Source organism: Mirounga angustirostris, unplaced genomic scaffold (genome assembly GCF_029215605.1).
Source record: "Mirounga angustirostris isolate CCGP_5_RB_7025 unplaced genomic scaffold, mMirAng1.0.hap1 SCAF_11, whole genome shotgun sequence".
Lineage (NCBI taxonomy): Eukaryota > Metazoa > Chordata > Mammalia > Carnivora > Phocidae > Mirounga > Mirounga angustirostris.
In genome coordinates this window covers 80,280,718-80,291,264 of record NW_026991719.1, presented here as the reverse complement: position 1 = coordinate 80,291,264, position 10,547 = coordinate 80,280,718, and the positions used below count along the sequence as shown (strand labels likewise).

Sequence of the window (10,547 nt, the reverse complement as noted above, 5' to 3'; positions counted from 1 at the left end):
AGGGGTTTTGCCCTGTGGGAAGTGCCATTTCTAAAGAGAGGAGATAAGCATGGAGGGGGCTTGGGCATAATTGTTCAGGGATGCTGGCCTTGTCAAAATGGGAAGACTGGGAGTGATTAATAGCTTTCTGTCCCTTTTTCACCACTGTTCCCCATGTCTCTTGTGTTTCTTGGAAAAGGCAGGTGACAGGACCGTGGCAAACAATTTTAACACTTAAGGAATACTTTCTCTTTGTTTTTCTGTCACAGCTCCCAGGGTGTCACTTATCCTCTGTCACAGGGTGGGAATGGGGGTGGGGCTTGGGAGGAAGAGGGAGGAAAAAGTGCAAGAGACCTCAAAGAGTTTTCTTGGCCCCCTTCCCTATTTTTCCTGGTATTTCGGAAGGGTCAGAAACAGCATCCAGGATGGTGGAAATTGCACCCCACTCCTGCCCAGCATGTCTACATCCCTGGCTGCTGCTTTTAATGCCTTTCTTTGTGATGCCTGGGACAGTGTGTGTGTGTGTGTGGGGGGGACTAACTAGAAATTGGGCAATCACTTTGGGCAGAAGGGAACAGAATTTTAGGAAGCCATCAACATGATATACCTCATTCTAATTCCTCCTCGAGAAAAATCCATAGTACATAGAATTATATGCTGCTATTAAATTAATCAACTGAATTTAAAACTTTACAAGGGCAGGGACCATCTTTTTTTTTTTTTTTAAATTCTCAGTCCCTAACACAATGCTGGGCACACAGCCAGCATTTGTTGATTTCACAAGGGAAGTGGTTAAGTTTTGTGTAGTGAGGTCATCTTGGCAAATCGTTGAACTGCTCTGCAACTCTGCTTCCACATCTGCAAAGTCTCTTTACCGTCCAGGGATATTGTAAAGATTAAATAAGATGATGACTTTAATAATGACACTTTCCAGTTTTGAGCTGTTTCATCCATTTTCATTTTTGATTTTCTCTACTCTAGGCATTGTAACCTAAGTAAGGAGACCAGATATGCAGGCTGGAAAAAGCTTGACTTTGGTTATTATTTTGTAATAAAGCTTTTCTTCCTAAGAGAACTTCATCAGGCAGCTGGTCAAATTGGTTTGGTAGAATGGGATGCCCATGAGAGGCAACAAAAGCCAAGCTGGAAGATAATCCACAATTTGCAGCAAAGACAGAGGGATGAGATGGGGGGGTTGGGGGAGACAGAAAAAAATGGAGTTATTTGAAGGTTAATCTCTTTGGAGCTTGAAGCAAACATTTTAAAAACATATCTCAGAAAGCTCCCTTAAACTTGTCAGTTCTACAGTCTTCATATCTTGGTACCTTAGTATTTACCATAAATTTTTTACCTTTTTGAACAAAACCTTTTACCCTATCCTTATTAATATCAGGACAAGAAGAAGTATCCTCACACACTGGCTCAATTTAAATGTAAGGATATCCCCATTTTGGTCTTCTTCCATTGCCATTCAGCATTGTTTCAGTGGTGTGGCTGAAATTTTAAAGATAAAGAAAATCTTACTAATTTTGACTCTGGCCTCAGTGACCCAAAGAGCTGCCTTGGCCCAGAGAGCTGGCCCAGGCTGCACAGCCCTGTAGTTGGTATCCAGGGCCCAGTGTTGCTCAGCAAAAGTTGGATCAAAAATACTGAGGACGGTCACTAGATGTCCCTCTTGTGTCTCTAAAGAGGCTGAGGAGGCGGGGCTCCCTTCAGGATTGAAGTGAAGCTAAGACTGAGAGAACTTTTTGTCTTTATTATCCTCACCCAGAATGTCTCCCCACTCCGAACGGTTTTATTAAGTTAATTAATAAATTCCTGATCATGAAGGTGTTTTCCGCCACTGATTTAGTCAATAGCATTGTTGGAGCATAATGATCAAGTGTGCCAATTAGAAAAAAAAAAAACACATTCTGGGAGCAAACGGTGTTAGGATTATCTGTTGCAATAGACTGGGAGGATGGAAGAGGTAATTTTTGGAGGGGAGGTGTAACTATCACTTTGAGCTTGGGGGTGATGTGAAAGAAGGAAAGCAAAGGCACACTCTTCTGCCTCCCTCAGAGCCTGGATTCCATAAAAGTGGTTTATTATAGCTAGAAGTACTTGGGGTGCTCTGCTTGGAAAGGAGGGGTGCCTCGAGGGTGAACAGTGAGCTGGAAGCAGGGAGCCTGATGCCATCTTCTTAGAGAAGAGCGCGTTTGTCTTTGCAAATGCAGAACATGTCTTTACAATGTGATTGCAATTACAAAGGTAATGACATTGTACGTGAATTGAATTCTCCTATTTATCTTTAAAAGACAGTAGAATATAGACATTCTATTAGCACTCCCCAAGGTAAGAGGTCCGCAGCCTTCTTATCTTGTTGTGTGCATCTTTACAGATGCCACGGCAATGTTAATCATTTTACCTGAGTAATTCTTCCATTTCTCATTACCTGGGGGATTGTTAATGGCCGAGACTACTTCTCAGACTCTTTGCTCCCGCTCAATCAAGCCATGGAGGCGCCAGTTTACTTTTATTGATCAGCGGGTTCCTGACAGCCTTCACCACAAGGAAGTAGCATCATCCTTTTTTAACTTAAAGGGGAAGAGATCGCCTTAAAGTTTACAGCTAAAAGCTTCTAAGCATAGCATGCAAACATTTTAGCATGCTGCTAATTGTTCTGTTTAAATAGTCCAAGCTATATTTTAGAAAGCTGCCAAACGCCGAACTCACATCCCGTGATCAGATTCCAAACCCATTTCAAATGCCTTTTTAGGCCTTTTTAATTAGACTAAGATGCACTTCATTCCCACTCCACTCGCTGACATCAAAGGTAAATAACTGTGATAAATCAAATGAAGCTCTTCTCTTTGCGGAGCTCTGAGATGCGCCCACGCTGCCTGCCATGTTGTCACTCTCCTCTACTACTTGCCCATTTTTACAACCGGGTCTGCAGAAAACCGGGAGGGCCACTGGGTTCCCTTGAGCCATAACTCTGCTGTCCACACATCTAAATGACCAAAATTAAATGATACTCACTGAAGATGCCCCGATTTTCTCCCTGCTGTTTTGGGCTGAATTGCATTCTAATGCGAAAGAGCATAAGGCTCCCCACGCCGAAAGCGGATCAGGTTCCCCGCGCCCTCCCCTTGGTTTCAGATGCACGTTCAGTGGGTTGTAATGTCACTCTTGAAATAATTCCTTTTTGTAGGAGGAAGCTGTCTTCTCCTTCCCCCCACCAAAGTAAAGGCTGCTAAGCTAGCTCCTCTTGGAAGGAGAAATATTTTTTTAAAAGAAGCTGGGTTGCTTTCTGCAAAAAGATGGCATTTTTTTTGAGAAAACCTATTATGTTTCCAAATGCCATTTCCCCTTTTCTTGCTTAATGTTTTTAAAGGGCAAAAGTGAGTCTCATTTTAGGCCCACAAACTTGGGCCAGTGTTGCTGAGGCTAATTATGAGTTTGCTCACCCAAGACTCCCAAATATCCGAGACGACCCACTCAGAAGATAGGTTTACTCTTCCAAGTATTGTGAATTCAGGAGTCGGTCCCTGCCACCCCCAACCTATGATAAAAAAAAAAAAACCCAACTTGTTCAGCGGGGTGTTTTTGATTCTTTCTGCTGGTGACCTTAATTGAGAGCCACAGAACAGAGCAGGGAGGACTCCCCCACTGTCCTCAGGGCGCCTTAGTCCGGAAGGCAAGCTGAATTTGATGTCAGCCCCAGCCACGCCGGCCTCCCGCTTCCCAGCACTGGCAAAGGCCGCAGCTGTCGCCACCACCGCCTGAGAGGAGCTAGCAGTCCCCTGAGACCCCGCGGGAAGGCTAGGGTGCCCCGCACACCGGCGCCGGCTCCAGCTGCCGGCCACCTACGGGGGACTGCGAGCTCGCCTTGCAGCTCCCGCAGAGCTGGGGGCTCTCCCGGCATGGCGCAGCACCGCGGCGTCCGCTCCACCCGCTCTTCTCCAGCGAACAGTTTATTTATAGGGAGCTAAATTCTCCAACAGGGTGGGGTGAGGGGCGACGAAATTTGTCCAGCCCCCTCCGCGGTTCCGTCCCTGCGACACAGACCCCATTTGATTAACAAGCAACAGACAAGAGCGACCCGAACCGGGCCTGCTCTGGGAGAATAAGTGGTGCGTTCGCCGGGGAAGGAGGGATGGAGGTGACGGTCCCAGAGGATGGCTGCCGCGGTTCTCTGCCGAGGTGAAGACTCACCGGCCAAGAGCCGGACGACTGACCACCTCGGGGGTGCTTTCTCCTTTCCTTTTTCCTTCCAATACCCGAGAAGGAGAGGAGAGGAAGGCAGAGAAGCAGACAGACAAAACCCAGGGTGAAGAGACAAAGAGGGAGGAGGGGGTGGTGAAGAGAGAAAGAATATGAATACGAATATTATATTCAAGATACGAGCATGTATGAGGGTGATGAACCCGCCGAGAGAATCAAATCCTCATCTTTTCTGCAACCTACAAACAGGAGAGGCGCGCAGTTCCCGGGGATGCTCAGCCGCATCGCCAGCAAACCCCCCTCCCCACTCCACCCAGTCCTCTAGCCCCCGCTTGCCCTGCCCGCCAGACCTCCTCAGACTCCCGCCCCGGCTCGGCGGGCCGGGGTACCACTTGGTCCCGCCAGTGTGTAAGTTTCTGGCTGGCCCCGCCCAGCCCCGCCCCCCGCGCCTTGGCCCCGCCCCAAGCCCGGAGCCCGCTGGGCGGCGCGCTGATTGGCCAGCGCCTGGCGTAGCCCGGCTCGGCAGCTCGGGCTCTCTCCGGCTCTCTCCAGACTCCACCGCCAGTAGTTTGCGGCATCGGGAGGAGCAGCAGCAGCAGTAGCGGCGGTGGCGGGCGCAGGGGGAAACGGACCAGCGGGCGCGGACGGCAGCACAGCTCCAGCACACCATGCCGGACTTGCCCAGAGGGCAGTGGCACTCGCGTCCCTAGCCTGGCGCAGGCCCTTGGCGCGTTGCGCTCGGCGGCATTCCGGCTGAGCGCATTCATCGGAGATTCGAAACCTCCCACCCCTGCTCGCTCACTCTCCACACTCACACTCCCCGCACCACACACTCACTCTTCCTCTCTCACACATTCACACACTGCCTGACAGAAAGCGAGCAAGACAGACCTCCCGAGTGCGAGAGCGTCCGGGAGGGAGGGAGCCCAAACGCAACGCGGCCAGCGCCTCTCTGGGAGGATGGAATCAAGACCCTCTCGCAAGTAAACTTTGGCGGCGACATAACCGTCGACCGTGGCAGCTGCTGAGGCGGACCTTAGCGACATTCGACTGAGCTAGGAGGATTTCTTCCCACAGCGGCGGCGGCGGCGGCCCTCAGAGCGACACCGCAGCCTAAACCAAGGGAGGAGGTGAAGCCCCGGGTACCCGCGGCAGCGGCCCCGCCTCTCCTGGCCGGTACTGTTGTCGCGTTCCCTCCCCTTTTCCCCATTCCCCGCCCCCCACCCCGGGCCATTGGAAAGACCTGGACTTTGATAAATCGCCATCGCCCCGTTTTCACAAACTTGACGTGGAGGCTCGGGCTGCGTTGGTAATTTGGATTTCCAAGACGCAAACCCCCGCAGTCCAGCTGCTCTGTGGAGGGGACTCCGCGACCACCTCCAATCCTGGACAGACGCGCCCCCCCCCCCCCCAAGCCTTCTGAAGCCAACCTCGGCGCGAGGGAGAGCGTTCTTGTCTCAGCAGCCTCCCTTTCTCCCCTCCCCCTTCTTCTGCCGGCCGTGGGACCGCCATCCGGCTCAGCTGGATACCCGGGCGCCTGCGGCGCCTGACAGCAACTCAGAGTCCCACCTTTGATCATCCTTTCTCCCCAACAGACCTTGACAAGGCCAGCGTGGCCCCACCCCGGACCTCGGAGGGCGCGTTCCAGGCGGGTTCTCTCTCCTCAGTGAGCCAGGAGAGCTAGGGGAAGGTCCTTGCGCATGCCAGGTGCACAGACAACGCGTTCGCCAGCCCCAGTGCCGGTGTGCCGCGGCGGGCCGGGCAGTGCCTGAGAGGCTGCACTCCCACGGCCCTCCCGGTGGCCCCAAGTGCGGTCCAGACTCAGCCTTCCGTGGACCAGGCCGCTCAGACGGCGTCGGACCCGCAGCCCTGCCCCGCTGCGGCCAGTCGCGCCTGGCTAACTTTGAAGGGGGAAAACTGAGAAGCCGGGCTGGAGGGAGGGGGCTCGGGGTCGCGTGGCGCTCCCTTGGCCCCCCGGAGCCCCCGGGCCCCCCGGCAACCCCCTACGAGTCTGCTGCAACCTCAGCATTGGAGCCAGCGCGGGTGTCTCCCCCGCGCCGCCGGGCCGCCCTGGGCGGGACTCCTCCCGCGGCCTCCGGGGCCCCGGGGCGCGCGCAACAGGCGGCCCGAGTCAGCGGGAAGCTGGAGCGCCGGCGGCGTCGGCCTCGGAGGGGTGTGGAGAGGCGAGGCCAGGCAGAGCCCCGCGCAGCCATGGAATCGCTCCTGCTGCCGGTGCTGCTGCTGTTGGCCGTACTGTGGACGCAGGCAGCCGCCCTCATTAACCTCAAGTACTCCGTAGAAGAGGAGCAGCGCGCCGGGACGGTGATCGCCAACGTGGCCAAGGACGCGCGCGAGGCGGGCTTTGCTCTGGATCCACGGCAGGCCTCTGCCTTCCGTGTGGTGTCCAACTCAGCCCCGCACCTGGTGGACATTAACCCCAGTTCGGGCCTGCTTGTCACCAAGCAGAAGATCGACCGCGACTTGCTGTGCCGCCAGAGCCCCAAGTGCATCATCTCGCTCGAGGTCATGTCCAGCTCAATGGAGATATGCGTGATTAAGGTGGAGATCAAGGACCTGAACGACAACGCGCCCAGCTTCCCAGCGGCACAGATCGAGCTGGAGATCTCAGAGGCAGCTAGTCCTGGCACGCGCATCCCGCTGGACAGCGCTTATGACCCGGACTCGGGCAGCTTCGGCGTGCAGACTTACGAGCTCACGCCTAATGAGCTGTTTGGCCTGGAGATCAAGACGCGCGGCGATGGCTCACGCTTTGCGGAACTTGTGGTGGAGAAGAGTCTGGATCGCGAGACACAGTCGCACTACAGCTTTCGCATCACCGCACTCGACGGCGGCGACCCACCGCATCTGGGCACTGTTGGCCTCAGCATCAAGGTGACCGATTCCAATGACAACAACCCGGTGTTTGGCGAGTCCACCTACGCAGTGAGCGTGCCAGAAAACTCACCTCCCAATACACCAGTCATCCGCCTCAATGCCAGCGACCCAGACGAGGGCACCAATGGCCAGGTGGTCTACTCCTTCTACGGCTATGTCAACGACCGCACGCGTGAGCTCTTCCAGATCGACCCACACAGTGGCCTGGTCACAGTCACCGGTGCCCTAGACTATGAAGAAGGCCATGTGTACGAACTGGACGTGCAGGCCAAGGACCTGGGGCCCAACTCCATCCCGGCACACTGCAAGGTGACCGTCAGCGTTCTCGACACCAATGACAACCCGCCGGTCATCAACCTGCTGTCAGTTAACAGCGAGCTGGTGGAGGTAAGCGAGAGCGCCCCCCCGGGCTACGTGATTGCACTGGTGCGGGTGTCTGATCGAGACTCGGGCCTCAATGGGCGCGTGCAGTGCCGATTGCTGGGCAACGTGCCCTTTAGGCTGCAGGAGTATGAGAGCTTCTCCACTATCCTGGTGGACGGACGGCTGGACCGCGAGCAGCATGACCAGTACAACCTCACGATCCAGGCGCGCGACAGCGGTGTGCCCATGCTGCAGAGTGCCAAGTCCTTTACAGTTCGCATCACCGACGAGAATGATAACCACCCGCACTTTTCCAAGCCTTACTACCAGGTCATGGTGCAGGAGAACAACACACCTGGCGCCTACCTGCTTTCCGTGTCTGCCCGAGACCCCGACCTGGGTCTCAATGGCAGTGTCTCCTACCAGATTGTGCCGTCGCAGGTGCGGGACATGCCTGTCTTCACCTATGTCTCCATCAACCCCAACTCGGGCGACATCTACGCGCTTCGATCCTTCAACCACGAGCAGACCAAGGCATTCGAATTCAAGGTCCTGGCCAAGGATGGCGGCCTGCCTTCGCTGCAGAGCAACGCCACGGTTAGGGTCATCATCCTCGACGTCAACGATAATACCCCGGTCATCACGGCCCCACCCTTGATCAACGGCACTGCCGAGGTCTACATCCCCCGCAACTCTGGCATAGGCTATCTGGTGACCGTCGTCAAAGCAGACGACTATGATGAGGGTGAGAACGGCCGAGTCACCTACGACATGACCGAGGGCGACCGCGGCTTCTTTGAAATAGATCAGGTCAATGGCGAAGTCAGAACCACTCGCACCTTTGGCGAGAGCTCAAAGGCTTCTTATGAGCTTATTGTGGTGGCCCACGACCACGGCAAAACGTCTCTCTCCGCCTCTGCACTAGTCCTAATCTACCTGTCCCCTGCTCTTGACGCCCAAGAGTCAATGGGCTCGGTGAACTTGTCCCTGATTTTCATTATCGCCCTGGGCTCCATTGCCGGCATCCTCTTTGTCACTATGATCTTCGTGGCAATCAAGTGCAAGCGAGACAACAAAGAGATCCGGACCTACAACTGCAGGTAGAGCCAACTTTTTTTCTTTCCTTTGTCTTGGATGAATAAGGTGTATCTGTGTCTCAGTGTGAAAATCCCAGTGCTTTTGTTTCCTACTTAAATGCATGCTGTGTACATACTGCGCTTCTTTTTGGAGGGGGGAAAGTTTGTGGCAGTCCTAGTTGATCAATTCTTTTGATCTGACAATTTGCTGGAAGACAATCATTTACTGTTCGAGTGGTGGATTCTGTCACATAATGATAATGAGCAGGAAAGCAATTATCATTTTAAAATTCGTGCAGCTGTCTCCATGAAGTTATGGCAGGAAAAAAATGAGAGAGAGAGAGAGAAAGAGAGAGTCAATTTTCAGCAGAACCACCAACACCGAGTCCCACAACTTGATTTCAGGGGCACAGTGTTTTGGGGACAGATACTGAAAGGAGAGGGAGTGTTGGTAGTTGCCTGGTCCTGTTGTAGGGAAAAACTGAAGAGAGCCTGTGAGTGGGTGTCTAAGGTAGGAAACAGTGGAGGGAAAACAGAAATGTGTGGGGAAGCAGGTGACTAGTATTTTTTTTTAAAGTGTGTTCTTGGCTTGTTTTGTATCCATTCCCCAAAACATCTGGCTATGTATGGTGAAATTCTACCAGTCATTTATGTTTTCACATATCTGGTTGGTTGGTGGGGTAGAGACCAAACATCCCAATGAGGGATAGGACTTCACTTCCAGATGTTGCAGTAAAAATAGCAATCTTCTGGAGCTGATGGTGTTTTTCTGTAATGTGGGATTCAGCTGTGGCATTAAGATCTGGTCCCTACCAGTGGATGTCACTATGGGCTATTGTGTTACAGTTTCTCTTGAAGCGTATGCAGGGTGTGTGTGTGGGGGGGGGGGGGGGCGGGATGAGAATAGAAACGCAGAAACTGGAATGACAAGTAGTATTTAAAAAAAAAAAAAAGATTTCCTGATAAACACATTAGAGGGTGTTGTTGAAGCCCTTCCTTACAATAGGACAGAACAAATAAGTCTAAGTATTTCTGGAGTCCAATTTAGGATAATACATGTAATTTTTTCCAGCAGTGTCTCATCGAAAGGGTTGAAAAAAAGAAGTTGTTTCTTTAGTTTGCTGAAATTGAATGATGCTGCTGTTTCCAACCAAGGTGTGTGTGTGCTTTCAACACACCTACACATCCAGTGTGTCTTTTGTGCCATCTGTGCTTGCATGTTAATCAGTCAAAATATGTTCCTGTAGGTCCAATTTGTATTTGACACCATCTGAAATGCACACTTCTGTGAATCAGAGCCCCCTGAATATGTAACAGCCATGCAATTATTGTTTCCCTTTTACTATTCTCTGCGTTACACAAGTTAGTAGACAAATGCTTACCACACATGAATATCAATCAGGTGCCATAAAAGAGCAGCTGCAATGCCTCATAAATGCTTTAATCCTGTTACTAGTGAAATGGCCATGACTTTTCGTTCCTTCAGCTCTGAGTCATTTCAGATGGGAGAAATGGAAATTAATACCGCTCTTACCTTTGAAACCTGTATGACTGCCAGTGGCAATTTTTATAAGAGAAAAAATGCGGGGTCTGTAAAATTTTATTTATATGGAGATAACGATAGAGTGGACTCTTTTTAAGCCATTTCCTTAGTGTAAAGTAAGTGTATAAGACCCTTTTCTTGATGAAAAAGAAATCATCTTGAAATAAAGATAGTAAAGGCTTTGCCACTTCTTGGTGATGTATGACTAGAAGTGAGAGCTCTTTCTGAGAGCTTGCCAGGGAGATCATTAAACAGGGAAGAGAGCATTTGAAATTAAAAAAAAAAAAAAAAAGAAAGAAAAAAGAAAATCTCAGTGCTCTCCAACTTCACTCACATGTGTATTTTGTAAAGAGCTCTGTTCCCTATGGTGGTTTGGGATTAATGAAGTACAGTTTAATTAAATAATTGGTCAATACAGAAAGGGCTGCTCAGTGAATGCCTCAGCCAAGTAATTGGACGGGACATTGCCAAACTTACCCATCATG

General features: G+C 51.7%; 1 protein-coding gene across 3 annotated transcripts in view; it reads left to right on the top strand.

The window, feature by feature from the left end:
- The first annotated feature begins 4,758 nt into the window (after positions 1-4,758).
- Positions 4,759-10,547, top strand: part of PCDH19 (protocadherin 19) — a 127,297-nt gene continuing 121,508 nt past the window's right edge. For all 3 annotated transcript variants that reach the window (XM_045880265.3, XM_045880260.3, XM_045880274.2), the window contains exon 1: positions 4,759-8,543. In XM_045880265.3, the coding sequence (XP_045736221.1) occupies positions 6,397-8,543 (2,147 nt within the window). In that variant the 5' untranslated portion in view covers positions 4,759-6,396. The remainder of the gene's footprint in view (positions 8,544-10,547) is intronic.